Here is a 16,555-nt window from a genome sequence, read left to right as displayed (position 1 = left end):
TATCTTGACCTCAGATGTTACATCAGCTGGATTTTTTTCATCTATCAGATGTCAGAAACTATGCAGTGCATAAATGCAAAAAAAAAAAAAAAAAAAAAGACCCAACCTCCCAAATCAGCCAAAATTCCGCTTAGTAATGAAACCAACATAGTATGTTCTCTCCAACCCCTCTTTACCCTGCTTCTTTCTTGTTCTTCTTGAAGTAGAGAGTATCTCAGCCTCTTCCACAGAATGACAGCATCTCTGAGAAACTATAATGAATGGACAGAGGCTAGGACTTTTTTTGACTAAACATCACCAGTAGAAGCATGAAGACTTCTTAAGAGCAGATTCTCAATGTTTGTGTAAAAGAAGAGCCATGAATAAATCATTTGCTGTAATTTATATTCTCAAACATTCTTGAAAAACATACACCATAAGCACATGCAAGTATGTATCTTTTACATTTGCGAAAAGTGAGACTAAACACAGAGTTAAAGCAAGCCAAAAAGGAAGAAATTTCAGCTATCTCCCTAACAATGTATCGATGTTCTGAGCCTCCATTAGTGTGGTGCCTTTCACATTTCTAGGGACACTCTTATCCTAACGTGATGTTATTCTCATCCTGGATCAAAAAAGTGATGTGAGGATTTCCAGTATGTATTTCAGAAAACAAACTTCTTACTCCTAAATTAGACAAACAGCAAACTGTGTGTGACCCATGTTATTCATATACTTATGTCATGAATCTAAACAAACTTTCTGTTGAAAAATTTTAAGAACTGGAAATTGGGGGACATAAAGTCAACAAATTATTAATGCATATCAGGAACACAGGTTGACAGGCTTCTCCGGCCACAGAGTGAACAACAGGCTTCAGACCACACTAGGGGTGAGATGAGCGGCTGGATGCGGCCCTGGGGTGCGCAGTAGCTGAAGAAGAAGGGCCAGCAGTGGCCGAGGCAGTAGTGCCAGGCCCGGTTGAGGCAGAAGGGCCAGCACTGGGTGAGGCAGAAGAGCCAGCACTGACTGCAGCTCTGGCGCTGGTGCTCTCTACTTCCTCTCTCCAAGCCTTCTCATAATTCGGCGGGAGGGCAGTTTGGGCAGAACTGCTGACCTTGGCCAAAAACTCCAGGACTTTGGTCTTGCTGGATTCTGCGAGCACTTTAGGACCCCACAGGAACTCATAGCGAGGGGGATCGCTGCCGGGCACCTGGCGGTACTCCAGGAACTCTTCTCGCACCAGATCTTCTGTGATGAGCTTCCTGGGCTCTCCAAAGATGAAGTGATTTCTTCCATCATAGATGCCCAGCATATTCAGGAACTTCCAGATCTTCTCTTCAGGGGCATGGTTGCCATTCAGGTAGATGACACCTAGCAGAGGCATCAGAAGACCATTCTTCGGCAGCCCCCAGTCACCTCTCATAGACTCACTGTCGCCGAGATCTAGGTTGCTCACCAGGGTATAGGAGTGACTGTTGGGCCTGACTTCCTTCAGCACCAGGCCAAACACCAGCTCCATGCGCTCAGAGGCCCTGCTGAGGATCTCAGGGAATTGCTCCCTGTACCTTTTATTGATTACCTTCAGCATTTCAAACCTCTTAATGAGCTCTCTCACTTTATATTTATACAGCATGTACTGCACCAACATCTCTGCCTTTCTGGTCAGAAGATCTGTGCGAGCACTCTCAGCAGCTGAGGCCTGGGAGGAATTTTCACCTTCCTGAACTTGGCCCTTGGCACCTACACCAGATCTTGAGCGTGCTTTGCCACCTGCACCAGATCTTGAGCGTGCTTTGCCACCGACACCAGATCTTTTGCGTATAGCACCTGCAGCAGCACTGGTGGTGCCTTGGGCTCCCTGAGGCCCCTTGGGGGTGCCAGCAGCAGACGAGCTTGAGGGAGCACTCTCTGCATCAGGAGGGGAGGGGGAGGCGGTCTCCTCTCCCCCAGATGTGGTGGCCTGATCATGAAGACCCTGGGTCTCAGCTCGGGTCTGGCGACGTTTCTCACGAGCACGGTTCTTACTCTTCTTCCCACGGGGCATGACGGCTGTGGACAGGAATTGCAGGCAGGAGTCTGGGCCAATAGGGGATTGGGGCACCTGGAGGATGAAAAATGAGGTGATATGAGCACCTTAAAACAGGGAGATTCTACCTAGACTTAATCAAAGGCCGCCTCTGCAGGTGTCCTTGAGGATACTGCCCGAGGAACCCACAAGGCTCCTGTTTTCCTGCTTAGCCTGTCCCCACAGAATCCCACAGAGGAAGAACAGAGGCCTTAGTTTTCCTCTGCATCCACTCAGCCCTGCTTTGGGTTTACTCAGGTGACAACAGGTGCTAGCAGTGGGGTTTTCTACGTTTTACTTCAGTATTATCACGTCAAGTCCTGGCGGAGCCTGGGCACCCTTCCCTCTGCTACTCTGATGTAGACACTTTAGACCTCCACATGATCCAGAAGCAAGTGAAGGGATGCCTCAGTCCACCTCCCTGTCAGGAGATAGATACCCCGTGCTGAGAGCTCAGTAGGGTCTTTTCTATCCTGAGTTCACTGGGATCATCATCCATGGTCCTTACCTTGGCTCCTTAAAATATTCAGCACCATTCTCCATTTGCTGACTGGTGGCTGCACCTTCAGACTGACATTTCCCCTCCCCTAGACTTTGTACAAAACAGGAAAGAAGGTGCTCAGCCTCACAGCCCATCCCTGACATTTCCTGGGCTGAAATCCGAGGGTCAGGATGGATGCACTGAGTCCTCACTCACGTTCCTCAATTGAGCTCCTGGTAGAGAAGCTCAACTTTCTCCTGAAGTGATGACTGCTTGAGAGTAACAGCCAACCACCCTGTGTTCCAAAAGTAGGAAGTGAAGATGACCTTATCTTACCAAACACGGTCTCCTGAGAACAAAATCTGTTGCAGGCAGGTTGATGTCCCTGTGGACTCTCACAAGATCTCAATTCAAGGTCTAAAATATTTTTTGCTTCTGTTTTTTTCTATATGTCTTTTAGAAAATAAATTTATTTTTTACAATACTACAATATTAATTTATAATATTCTACCAGTTTCTGCCACACATCAATATGAATCAGCCATAGCTATATCTTATGTCTCCTCCATCTTGAAACACTCTCCCACGTCACACCCCTCTTAAGTTATCACAGAGCACTGGGTTTGTGCTCTCTGTGTCATATGACTAATTTCCTCTATCTATTTTACATATGGTAATGTGTATGTTTTCAATATTACTCTTTTAGTCTGCCCTTCCCTCTGCCCTTCCCCCACTGTGTCCACGAGTGTGTTCTCTGCATCTCCACTGCTGCCCTGCAAATAGGTTCATCAGTACCATCTTTCTTGATTTCATATATATGCATTAATATATGATATTGGCTTTCCTCTTTATAACTTAATTCATTCTGCATGAAAAAACTAGGAATAAAACTACCACATGAACCAACAATCCCACTACTGGACATATACCCTGAGGAAACAGTAACGGAAAAAGACACTTGTATTCATGTTCACTGCAGCACTATTTACCATAGCCAGGACATAAAAGTAATCAAGGTCTACATTTAACTCATGACAGGGTCTAAGATTTCTCCCTCTGCTGACCACTCCATTCAGACCAAGATCCTTACTTCCCATTCCCCATTAGCCCACAGTGGGAACTGACCTGTATGCTTGAGGTCTCCCAGGGATGATGACAAGAGAGATGTGGTCTGAATGACGTGCTGTGGAACATCCACAGCCCTCAAGGTTCTCACCATCCACCAGGAAACCTGAACCCCTCCCTTGCTAACCTGAGGCTGACCCATTGATCTGGTCTCTCACTTCCCTGAGATGTCCCGGGAAGTGTCATGTCAAAACTTCTCATGCTCCTAGTCCTGAAAATAGGGCTGGCACTTTATGCGACTCCATTTTAAAGGGAGGAGCCCCCTCACAGCCATTAATGGCGTCACAGTCGTTAATATTGTTGGGGACTAGGTCCCTTTGTTGAACTGGGTTTATTCCATTAGAGCAAGGCTCTCACCTCCCCGATACCACCTCCAGAGGACACCAGGGGGCACCACAGTTGGCCAGCTCTACCCGGGGCCTCCCAGAGCCCAGTACAGAGCCGCCGCTCAGTGTGGTGCACTTGTGGTGTCAAAGTCTGCTCATCGGCCCTCGGGGTCATTATGTAGGACCTACAGTTCCTGCGCGGGTAGAATCCAGTCCTACCCCCACAGACCAACGCCTTCGCCTGAGACACGCTAGACCGCATTCAGCCGATAGCTCTGAGGGACTCATAAGAGCCATATTACAGGGGTGGGATGTGGATGGGTCACTTTTATTACTGGGAGAGTTGGGAAAGTCCTTTAAACTACATTCAGGTCCTCACCTTGGCTCCCGACGAGTCCTGACACTGAACAGACGCCACGGCTACTGGTCAATCCACTCGCTTTCAAAGCGGAAGTGGAGGGGAACTGCGTAAGATCTTATGTGGGGTCTCCCACGGATGACGTCAGGGGCGGCATGCTACGGGAACCCACTAGTTCAATATTCATCTGTCCTTGGGTCCTCCTTGTGCGGTGTATCAGAGACCAGGACGCCTCCTTCTATGAACCCGAGTCTTCCAGCTCCCAAACAAAGTCCTCGCCTTCCCAAGTCCCTAGTAGAAGGAGTCCAGCTCTGCTCTGAGCATCTCTGCTTGTCAGGTGCATCGCCATTCTGTGAGCCTCCCTCATTGGCGGAGAGATCCTTTCACTAGCACTGATGGTTCTCTCCTTAAGTCCGGTTATGATCAAGACACCACCACCTGCAGATCTGGGTTCTGATCTGGCTAGAAGAGACTCAGCCCTCACTAAGATCACACAGGCTGAATGAGGGGACAATTCAGAAGTAGCTCTTCTGGGTCTCTCAGGGCTAAGAATTTATAGAATTATTTGGCTCCCTCTGCAGGGGTCCCCTCTAACACTCAGCACGGCATGTGAGATCCACCTTGGGCTCAGGTCCGTCCCTCTGCAAAAATGTGGCTGATTGTATTAGAGGTCTCACCTCACTAAGACCTTCTAGACTGAAATCAACCTGACATCTGTGCCCAGAGCTTCCCGGGAAGCACAGCATCAGTGATTTTCCAGGGCCTCCTTTTATAGTGTGTGCTACCATGAGTCCACTTTCTGGTCCTCACATTGACACGTGACAAATCCTGTAACTCCACTCTCTGTTTTATGAAGCTTCTTGTCTTACATCAAGGTCCTAGTCTCCTAGGAATTCCAAGTGGGAAGTCAGGGTGATCCTTGTGTGATCCTAGTCCATCACGGCCTCTGAGAATAGACAGTGTGGATGCAAATTGAGTCCTTCTGGATTCCTCCTGCTCAGCATCCTTACTACATGTACCATAGTCAGGGACTGCTACTTCTACTGATCTAACATTCCTCTTCTTAGTCTTTGGGTGACCCCTATTATTCAGGGATGATTGTCTCCTCAGCCCTCCTTCATGGAGGTTCCCATATCAGCCTCTGTCCCTTGATTAAAAGCTTCCTGGGAAATGCATATTCCTACAAACGGTGAGCAGTTATCCTCTAGCAAATCTGGGAGAAAACGGGTCTCAGTCCCAAAAGTGATGTAAGATTAGGAAAATGAAGCAGAAATCAAGGAACTCAGGACAGATGTTATGATGTCAGAGAGATATAGGTGATATATTCCTGCTCTTCAGCCAGATTTATGGTATGTGCTTAATCGCTCAGTCATGTCCCACTCTTTGTGACCCCATTGACTGTAGCCTGCCAGGCTCCTCTGTCCATGCAGATTCTCCAGGCAAGAATACTGAAGTGTGTTACATGCACTCCACCAGGGGTTGTGCCCAACCCAGAGACTGAACCAAGGTCTCCCGCATTGCAGGCGCTTTCTTTGCCATCTGAGCCACCAAATTTAGGGTAGTTCTAAAATATTTACTCTTGGCACCTCCCTGTTGGTCCTTTTGTTATGTGCTCCTTTTGTTAAGCTGAGCACCAAAAAATTGATGCTTTTGAACTGTGGTGTTGGAGAAGAATCTTGAGAATCCCTTGGACTGCAAGGAGATCCAACCAGTCCATCCTAAAGGAGATCAGTCCTGGGTATTCATTGAACAGACTGATGCTGAAGCTGAAACTCCAATTCTTTGGCCACCTCATGCGAAGAGTTGACTCATTGGAAAAGACCCTGATGCTGGGAGGGACTTGGGGGCAGGAGCAGAAGGGGACCACAGAGGATGAGATGGCTGGATGGCATCACTGAATCGTTGGTCATGAGTCTGAGTAGACTCGAGGAGTTGGTGATGGACAGAGAGGCCTGGCATGCTGTGATTCATGGGGTCAAAAAGAGGTGGACACGACTGAGCAACGAACTGAACTGAACTGAACCAAAAGCATTCTATAGATTCAAGATAATCCCTATCAAGCTACCAACAGTATTCTTCACAGAACTAGAACAAATAATTTAAAATTTGTATGGAAATACAAAAAAACCTCAAATTGCCAAAGAAATCTTGAGAAAGAAGAATGGAACTGGAGGATCAACCTGCCTGACTTCAGGCTCTACTACAAAGCCACAGTCATCAAGACAGTATGGTACTGGCACAAAGACAGAAATATAGATCAATGGAATAAAATAGAAAGCCCAGAGATTAATCCACGTACATATGGACACCTTATCTTTGACAAAGGAAGCAAGAATATACAATGGAAAAAAGACAAACTCTTTAACAAGTGGTGCCGGGAAAACTGGTCAACCACTTGTAAAAGAATGAAACTAGAACACTTTCCAGCACCATACACAATAATAAACTCAAAATGGATTAAAGAGCTAAATGTAAGACCAGAAACTAAAAAACTCCTAGAGGAGAACATAGGCAAAACACACTCTGACATAAATCACTGCAAGATCCTCTCTGACCCACCTCCCAGAATCTTGGAAATAAAAGCAAAAATAAACAAATGGGACCTAATTAAACTTAAAAGCTTTTGCACAACAAAGGAAACTATAAACAAGGTGAAAAGACAACCTTCAGAATAAGAGAAAATAATAGCAACTGAAAAAAACAGACAAAGGTTTAATCTCAAAAATATGCAAGCAACTCTTGCAGCTCAATTCCAGAAAAATAAATGACCCAATCAAAAAATGGGCCAAAGATCTAAACAGACGTTTCTCCAAAGAAGAAACAGATGGATAACAAACACATGAAAAGATGTTTAACATCACTCATTATCAGAGAAATGCAAATCAAAACCACAATGAGATAACATTACACGCCAGTCAGAATGACTGCTATCCAAAATCTACAAGCAATAAATGCTGGAGAGGGTGTGGAGGAAAGGGAACACTCTTACACTGTTGGTGGGAATGGAAACTACTACAGCCACTAGTACAGTGTGGAGATTCCTTAAAAAATTGGAAATAGAACTGCCATATGACCCAGCAATCCCACTCCTGGGCATACACACCGAGGAAAGCAGAACTGAAAGAGACACGTGTACCTCAATGTTCATCACAGCACTGTTTATAATAGCCAGCACACGGAAGCAACCTAGATGCCCATCAGCAGATGAATGGATAAGGAAGTTGTGGTACATATACACAATGGAATATTATTCAGTTATTAAAAAGGAATAATTTGAATCCGTTTTAATGAGGTCGATGAAACTGGAGCCCATTATACAGAGTGAATTAAGCCAGAAAGAAAAACACCAATACAGTATACTAATGCATATATATAGAATTTAGAAAGATGGTAACGATAACCCTATATGCAAGACAGAAAAAGAGGCACAGATATATAGAACAGACTTTTGGACTCTATGGGAGAAGGCGAGTGTGGGATGATCTGAGAGAACAGCGTCAAAACATGTATATTATCAAGTGTGATAATAGCCAGTCCAGGTTGGATGCATGAGACAAGTGCTCCGGGCTGCTGCACTGGGATGATCCAGAGGGATGGGATGGGGAGGGAGGCAGGAGGGGGGTTCAGGATGGGGAACACATGTAAATCCATGGCTGATTCATGTCAATATATGGCAAAACCCACTACATTATTGTAAAGTAATTAGCCTCCAACTAATAAAAATAAATGAAAAAAAAATTTTTTTAATTACCACATAAGCGAACAATCCCACTACTGGGCATAAGCCCTGAGGAAACAGTAACATAAAAAACACTTCTACTCCAAAGTTCGTTGCAGCACTCTTTACAATAGCCAGGACATAGAAGAAACCAAGGCCTACATTTGATTTATGACAGGATCTAAGATTTCTCAGTGTGCTGACCATGCCCCTCAGCCCAGGGCAGAGTGCTCAGAGGGGACTCGCTTCCCCTTTAGGCTGCAGTGGGAACCGCCATGTATTCTTGAGGTCTCAAAGGGATGATGACAGGGAGGATGTGGTCTGAATGATGTGGTGTGGAACATCCCCACAGCCCCCGAGGTTCTCACCATCCCACCAGGGAACCTGAAACTCTCCCTTCGCAACCTGACGCTCCCCGTTCTGACATGGTCTCTCACTTCCCTGAGGTGATCTGGTAAGCGTCATGTCAAACTGCCCGATTGCGAATCCGTTTCTTATGGGAGGAGCCCCCATCCTCACTCAGCGTCACAACCATGAATCGTGTTGGGGACTGGGTCCCTTTTTAGAACTAGGTTTATTCTTTAGAGCAAGGTTCTCACCTCCCTGAGAGCACCTCCAGCAAATGGTAGGGGGCACCACCGTCGGCCAGCTCCTCGTGGGGCCTCCTAGAGCTGAGTGCAGGGGGGCCGCTCAGTGTGGCCCCCATGCGGTTTCGAAGTCTGATAATTTGCCCTCATGGCCATTATCTAGGACCGAGAGCTCCTTCGAGGATAGAATCCGGGCCTACCCCCCCAGACCAACGCCTTCACCTGAGACACGCTAGACCGCATTCAGCCGATAGCTCTGAGGGACTCGAAAGAGCCACATCACAGGGGTGGGATGCGGCTGGGTCACTTTTCTTAATAGTGGGTTCGCAAAGTCCCTTCAGTTACATTCCGGTCCTCACCTTGGTCCCGGACAAGTCCTGGACACTGAAACGCCACCGAAGAGACGTCACGACTCCCAGTCGAGCTCCTCGCCTTTGAAGCGGAAGTGGGCGGGAGTGCGTACGGTCCTACGTGGGGTCTCCCGGGGATGACGGCAGGGGCAGGGTGCTACGGGAAACCCGGTAGCTCAATATTCATCCGTCCCTGGGTCCTCCTTGCACAGTGTTAAAGCCCAGCACGTCTCCAGCTATGAATCCAAGTCCTTCAGCCCCCAAACAAAGCCCTCGTCTCCCTGAGTCCCTAGTGGGAGGAGTCAGGGTGCTGCTCTGAGCATCTCTGCTTGTCAGGGGGGGCGCCACTCTGTGAGCATCCCTCATTGGGGGAGGCCCTCTCACTAGCACTGATGGTCCTCACTTTAAGTCTGGTTGTGGTCAAGACGTCCCCCTCTGCAGATCTGGGGCCTAATCCTGCTAGAGGAGGCCCTGCCCTCCCCGAGATCACACAGGTGGAATGAGGGGACCACTCAGAAGTAGCTCTTCTCGTCTCTCAGGGCTAAGAATTTACAGAATTCTGTTTGGCTCCCTCTCCAGGGGTCCCCTCTAACAGTCCGCATTGTCATCTGAGGTCCCGCTTGGGCTCAGGTCCATTCCTCTGTGAAACGGAGGCTGATCCTATTAGACAGAGATCTCACCTCACTGAGACTTGCCAGACTGAAATCAACCTGACATCTGTCCCCAGAGCTTCTCAGGGAACCCAGCATCAGATATTTTCCAGGGCCTCCTTTTATGGTGTGTGCTACCATGAGTCCAATTTCAGGAACTCATATTGACACATGATAAATCCTGTAACTCCACTCTCTACTTTATGAAGCTTCTTGCCTTACATCAAAGTCCTAGTCTCCTGAGAATTCCACGTTGGAAGCCAGGGTGATCCTCTTGTGATCCTAGTCCATCAGGGCCTCTGAGAAAAGACAGTGCAGATGCAATTTGAGTCCTTCCAGATTCTTTCTGCTCAGCATCCTCACTACATATACCACATGTAGGGACTGCTCCTTCTACTGATCTAAGATTCCTCTTCTTAGTCTTTGGGTGACCCCTGTATTCAGGGGTGATTGTCTCCTCAGCCCTCCTTTATGGAGGTTCCCATATCAGCCTCTGTCCCTTGATTAAAGGTTTCCTGGGAAATGCATATTCCTAAACACATTGAGCAGATACCCTCTAGAAAATCTTGGAGAAAAGGGGACTCGGTCCCAAAAGTGATGTTAGATTAGGAAAACGGAGCAGAAATCAAGGAACTCAGGACAGATATTATGCTGTCAGAGAAAAAGAGCTGATATATTCCTTCTCTTCAGCCAAATTTAGGGGGTCTGCTTAGTCGCTCAGTTGTGTCTGACTCTTTGTGACCCCATGGACTGTAGCCCGCCAGGCTCTTCTGTCCATGAGGATTCTCTAGGCAAGAATACTGCAGTATCTGGCCATATGCTCCTCCAGGGGATTGAACAAACTCAGGAATCAAACCCAGGACTCCCACATTGCAGGTGGATTCTTTACTTTCTGAGCCACGAGGTTTACGGTAGTTCTGAAGTATTTACTCTTGGCACCTCCCTGTTGGTCCAGTGGTTAAGACTCCGCACTCCCAATGCACAGGGCCTGGGTTCAATCCCTGGTCAGATAACTGCATTACACATGCCAGAACTAAAAGTTCACATGCCACAACACAAAAAACGTCATATGCTGCAGCTAAAGAGCCTGCATGTGGCATCAAAGATTCCGAATGTCACAACTAAATGCAGCGCAGCCAAAAAACAACTATTTTTAATTTAAAAATAAAATGTTTGCTTTCTACATAGAAGGATAGTGCCAGATAATCTTGTAAGCCCTCGATCACTTGAGGGTGTCTGAATTTGCACGTGCAGATGATCATGTGGTTGCTGAGCATTATCTCCTTCTCCCCTTTATTCATGCCTCTTAATTATTTTGGTGTTTGTATTGCCTTGGCTATGTATCCCAACCCAGTGTTTTGGTCACAGAGTCCTTCTTTCTATCACTCAAGATACATTTTGGAGTGCTAGAAGACAGTGAATTAACTGCCCCATGAGCACCTCAGGCCGGGACAAATGGAAGGGTATGTGCTCTGGACAAGTCAGACCATTGCTCTAGCCCCAGCTCTGTCTCTTATCAGTTGTGTGGACTTGGGTCCATCCCCAAACTCTGGGAGCCTCAGGTGAAGTGGCTTTCGTAGGGCTAGTGGCATGTAGCTAAAGCACCTGGCTCAGTGCCTGGACCACACTGAGACTTTACACGTTATCTGTTTTTACTATGATTATGATTATTTTGTTCCCAGAGGATACCACCTACCCTGATGAATATTTAAATACAGGTGATGTCAGAAATCCAGGATCCTCGAACTTCCTTGCAGCCTGAAAGTTCTTTAGTTCCAGCATGAGGAATGTTTTAGTTGTGGCATATAGGATCTGTTACTTGTGGTGTTCCCAGAGGATACCAACTACCCTGATGAATTTTTAAATACAGGTGATGTCAGAGAATCTGTGGCATTCTTGGACATAGAACACCAAATCAGTCCAAAATGCTGTTTAGAAAGAATCTTTCATTTCCACTACTAAATCATATTTTGAGTGTGGGGGTAGTTATTTTAGCCAAATGAAATTCACATAATGTAGCGTTTGGTTCTGAGATTAACGCTTCCTTCCTTCCAAGCTGCTCTTTCATTTAAACAACTCCTAGAGTTGTTTTGCCTTGGAGAAGGAAATGGCAACCCATTCCAGTGTTCTTTCCTGGGGAATCCCAGGGACGGTGGAGCCTGATGGGCTGCCGTCTATGGGGTCGCACAGAGGCGGACATGACTGAAGTGACTTAGCAGCAGCAGCAGAGACTTGCCTAGTGGCCCAGTAGCTACGTGGCTAAGAATCTGTGGTCCAAATGCAATGGAACTGGGTTCCATCCCTGATCTGGGAACTAGAACCCACCCCACACTCCACAACTAAAATATTCCTTATGCTGGAACTAAAGTACTCTCAGGCTGCAAGGAAGTTCGAGGATCCTGGATTTCAAAGACAAGATCAAGCATAGCCAAATAAACACGTAAACAAATAAAATAAGCCCCTATATTCATCAATTTCACCATCACCTAAAATATACTCATCTCATACACTTTGTGGAATTATCAACACAGCCAAAAACGCTGAATGGAATACCCTTTCAATAACATGAGCTCTGTCTCCACCACTCACAGCAAAGAGTGTCAGCCGACTGGTTCTGAGTTTCCAGTTTCATTCGACTATTACTTTTATTTCACAGAATCTCCTTGGAGATCATGAGCATGAAAGATCTAGGTTGAGCACCGTGTTCACGTGCACTGGGACAGGAGCACACGGCACATTCCAGCCCCACCCCACGGGGGATTTCTCTCTGGTTTACTCATGTTGCTGTTTAGTCACTCAGTCGTGTCTGACCATTTTCTACCCCATGGACTGAACAGATTGCTCTGTCCATGGGATTCTCCAGGCAAAACTACTGGATTGGGCAGCCATTTCCTCCTCCAGGGGATCTTCCTGACCCAGGGATTGAACCCATGTCTCCTGCATTGGCAGGCAGGTTCTTTACCACTGAGCCATCTGGGAAGCCCCATCATTCCAAAGCAATTGTTCAGGGTAGTTTTCCATTCCAGGCTTAAGTCTCTCAACTTTGAGACCCGCCATCTGAGGGTCTGTCCCTATTCAGTGTTTCCACAGTCTCCCTGGTGGGCTCACCATGTAGCCTAACTGAAAACTACCTTCCACTGCCAGACTTTTATTATCCTAAAGTCTCCAAGTGCCTTGCTTCAGTGTATTTACACTAGACTCCTCATGAGGAAGCCCTCAATCCCCTCACCTCCATACACCTCATTTTTATTGGGCCCCTAGATCTTAGTTCACCAGCTACTTTACATGAATACTGCTCTTAGACTCTAAAATTCTATAAGAAGGGGTTGAGTTTATTTCTCTTAGCATCCCCAAAACCACTCAGAAGCCTTCCAAAGAGCAGATGCTAAATTGATATTTGAACAATTATAGTGCAAGTGTGTAAGAAGTCAATTTTACTGGGATTTCACTTCTGCTACATTCTTAAATAAGCGAAGCCAATCCAGGTAAATAAACTTCAATTTTACAAAGAAAGACTAAATCGAATAAAACAAACCAAAAAGTGAATACCTCTCAAGGTTTTTTTGTTTGTTTGTTTGTTTTCTGTATCTTATAATCACACAGACTTCATTGTGGAAATATTTCCATTTTGACAAAAAATCCATAGTCCAATATCATCTTGTCTTGCTCTGAATGACAAGAAATGATCCAAGGATTTCAGTCTGTGCTATGTAATACGAAAATTCTTACTTTTCAACTTGATAATCTGTAGTACATGTGGGAGCCATGCCATTAGTATACTTAGACTCTGAAGCTAAACACATCTTTGATTAAAAGGAACAGCATTTAAAAACAGAAAAAAAGAAAAACCTCCAATTTGTGCATATTGTATAGGAACACAAGTATGTTATATGCTGAATTTCCATGAGCCCAACCTTGGCCCTCCGCTAGTTGGAAGACTGCCTGCTTTCTTGAAATGCAATGTGAAGTACCTGCTCAGACTTCACTAGGGGTGGGAGGAGCTTTGGTCATGCTCCGGAAAGTGCACTGGCCCTGGCACCGTAGGAGCCCTGGCTGCAGCTCTGGCTCTGGCCCTCTCTTCTTCAGCTCTTAAAGCCTCTTCGTACCAGGATGCAAAGGCACTGGACTTAGTATCACTGACATTAGCCCCAAACTCCCACATTCTTTTATATATCTATATCTATCATGGAAGCATCCCTTATTACTTTACAAAATTGTACTCATTCCTTTTTATAGCTGTGTAGTACTCCACTCAGTGGATATATCATGTTCCCTCAATTAACATGTGCATGGGCATTTACGTATTTTCATATGGTTGTGGACGTCTCTTCAGGTAAATTTCTGAAAACACTGAATTACTGGCTCAAATGTAAAAGCATATTTAATTTTCTGACATTACCAAGTTGTATTTATGCTCTAATCTCATTCTTTGATATGTAGCTGTCAAAGAATGAGATCAGTACATTCTCTAACACTACATAGAAAACTCACCTGAAAAGGGATTAAAGACCTAGATATAAGAGTGGAAACCATAATACTCCTAGAAGATAATATTATTTATGTCAAAGAGTGTTCTGCTCATAACAATATTTTTTTGGATCTGCCTCATAAAGCTAGGGAAATAAAAGCAAAAAGAAGTAAATTGGTTGTAATTAAAGTTAAAACGTTTGCACAGCAAAGGAAACCATCGACAAAATGAAAAGCCATCCTGCTATATGGGAGAATATATTAGCCAATGATATAACCAATAAGGGGTTAATATCCAAAATATATAAACAGTTTATACAACAGTTTAAAAAAAATCAAGAAAAAGATGGGCAGACGAATTAAGTAGACATTTTTCCAAAGAAGACATACAAATGGCCGAGAGGCACATGAAAAGATATTCAACATTATCATCATATGAATGAAAATTAAAACCACAATGAGGTATTTACCTTATACCTATCAGAAGGGCTCTCATCCAAAAGGAACAGAAGTAACAAATGTTGGTGAGCATGTGGAGAAGATCTGTACACTGTTGGTGGGAACGTCAACAGGTGCAGCCACCATGGATAACAGTAAGGAGGTTCCTCCAAATCTAAAAAGAGAACTAGCAAATGACCCAGCCATCCCACTCCTGCGTGTATATTTAAAGAAAAATGGCCCACTCATTTGGATGGTCTCCTTCATCCATTTGGATGGTACTCGACGCTTGTCCGAGTCTGAGGGTCTCCACTGCTCATCTCCCCTCCCCCCATCTATTCTCCGTAGGTGACCCCGCCCCAGTCCAACCTCCCTGTTCACTAAGAGGCACCTGTGTCTGCAGAGCCAGTGTGAGATGAAGAGAGAGCCCTTGCCAGCCACCAGATAATCAGGAGTTTTGGCCGGACCTTTGAGCACACACTGAGACCGTGAGGAGTCAGACAAAAAGCACAGACTATGGCGCTGAAATGGATTAGTAAGGAACTTAGCGATGCGGCCAGTGACGCTCCAGCACAATATCCTGCAGGTCCAGTTGGGGAGGATACATTTCACTGGCAGACCACAATTATGAAAAAGAACGGCAGCCCATACCAAGGCAGTGTATTCTGTGTGACAATTCATTTCCCTAAAGACTACCCGTTCACACTACCTAAGGTTGCATTTGCAACAGAATTTATCATCCAGACATGAACTCTAATGGCAGCACTTGGTTCAATATTCTAAGATCACGGTGGTCTCTTGCTTTCATGATTTCTAAAGTTCTGGTATCCATTTGTCCCCTGCTATGTGATCTGAACCCAGATGACCCCCTCCCCAGTGCCAGAGGTCGCAGAGATCTATAAAACAGAAATAAGTACGAAAGAATTCTTCAGGAATGTACTCAGAGGTATGCCATGCAACGCTACCTTAAAGTCAGAAGAGAATAACCTGCATTAAAGCTTGAATAAACTTTAAATTACTGCTAAAAATGAAAAACAAAACCCCACTAATTCAGAAAGGTCCAGAGACACACACAGTGGAATATTACTCAGTCATAATCAAAGAATGAACTTTTGCCATTTTCAAGGACCTGGATTGATTGGAAGGTATTATGCTAACTGAAATATGCCAGATAGAGGAAGACAAACACTGTAGAATACCATTTATATCGAGAATTAAAAAATAAAACAGACGAGGGAGATGAATCAGACTCACAGATACAGAGAACAAGCTACTGGTGGTTACCAGTGGAAAGCAGCAAGGGGGAGGGTAAGGGCAGGGATAGAAGATTAAGAGGTGCAAACTAATATGTATAAAATATATTAGCTACAAGGATATTTTGAAAAACAAAGGGAATATAGCCAATATTTTATAATAACTATAAATGGAACATAATCTTTAAAACCTGTGAATCACTGTTGCATACCTGAAGCATAAAATATTGTACATCAACTATGAAAATGAAGTGAAAGTGTTAGTTGCTCAGTCTTTTTCAACTCTTTTTGACCCTATGGACTGTAGCCTGCCAGGCTCCTCTATCGATGGAATTCTCCAGGTAAGAATTACCCACTGGAGTGGGTAACCATTCCCTTCTTCAGGGGATCTTCCTGACCCAGGGATTGATCCCAGGTCTCCTGCCTTGCGGTCAGATTCTCTGCCATCTGAGCCACCTGGGAAGTCCACATCAACTATACCTCACTTTAAAAATATATACTCTCTCAGGAACATTCACATATACAATACAGTATTATTAACTATGTGCTTCCCTGGTGGCTCAGTGGTAAAGAATCTGCCTGTTGATGCAGGAGATGCGGGTTCAATTCCTGGGTAGGGAAGATCCCCTGGAGGAGGACATGGCAACCAAATCCAGTATTCTTGCATGGAAAATTCCAAAGACAGAGGAGGGTGGCAAGCTACAATCCATGCGGTTGCAGAGTAGGAAACCACCTGGCGACTTAACAACAACAAT

At 45.3% G+C, this 16,555-nt stretch overlaps 1 protein-coding gene and 1 pseudogene across 1 annotated transcript; one reads left to right on the top strand and one right to left on the bottom strand.

The window, feature by feature from the left end:
* Positions 1-865: 865 nt before the first annotated feature.
* On the bottom strand, positions 866-2,026 carry LOC136154230 (melanoma-associated antigen B2-like). Its single transcript, XM_065916504.1, has 2 exons — positions 1,783-2,026; positions 866-1,752 (listed from the first exon to the last, which is right to left on the bottom strand). Exons 1-2 carry the CDS (start codon positions 2,024-2,026, stop codon positions 866-868), a joined length of 1,131 nt encoding a protein of 376 aa, XP_065772576.1.
* Positions 2,027-15,063: 13,037 nt separating this feature from the next.
* On the top strand, positions 15,064-15,533 carry LOC136154389 (ubiquitin-conjugating enzyme E2 D3 pseudogene; annotated as a pseudogene).
* Positions 15,534-16,555: the final 1,022 nt, after the last annotated feature.

Source organism: Muntiacus reevesi, chromosome X, assembly GCF_963930625.1.
Source record: "Muntiacus reevesi chromosome X, mMunRee1.1, whole genome shotgun sequence".
Lineage (NCBI taxonomy): Eukaryota > Metazoa > Chordata > Mammalia > Artiodactyla > Cervidae > Muntiacus > Muntiacus reevesi.
Note: the sequence above shows the minus strand (reverse complement) of the source record. Positions and strands in the feature narration are given on the sequence as shown.

Bases quoted from the DNA above. Each gene is read 5' to 3' on its own strand.
- LOC136154230 (XM_065916504.1), bottom strand. From the start codon at position 2,026: ATGCCCCGTGGGAAGAAGAGTAAGAACCGTGCTCGTGAGAAACGTCGC. The intron at 1,753-1,782 runs GTGGCAAAGCAC...GATCTGGTGCAG, and splicing joins ACGCAAAAGATCTGGTGTCG to GTGGCAAAGCACGCTCAAGA.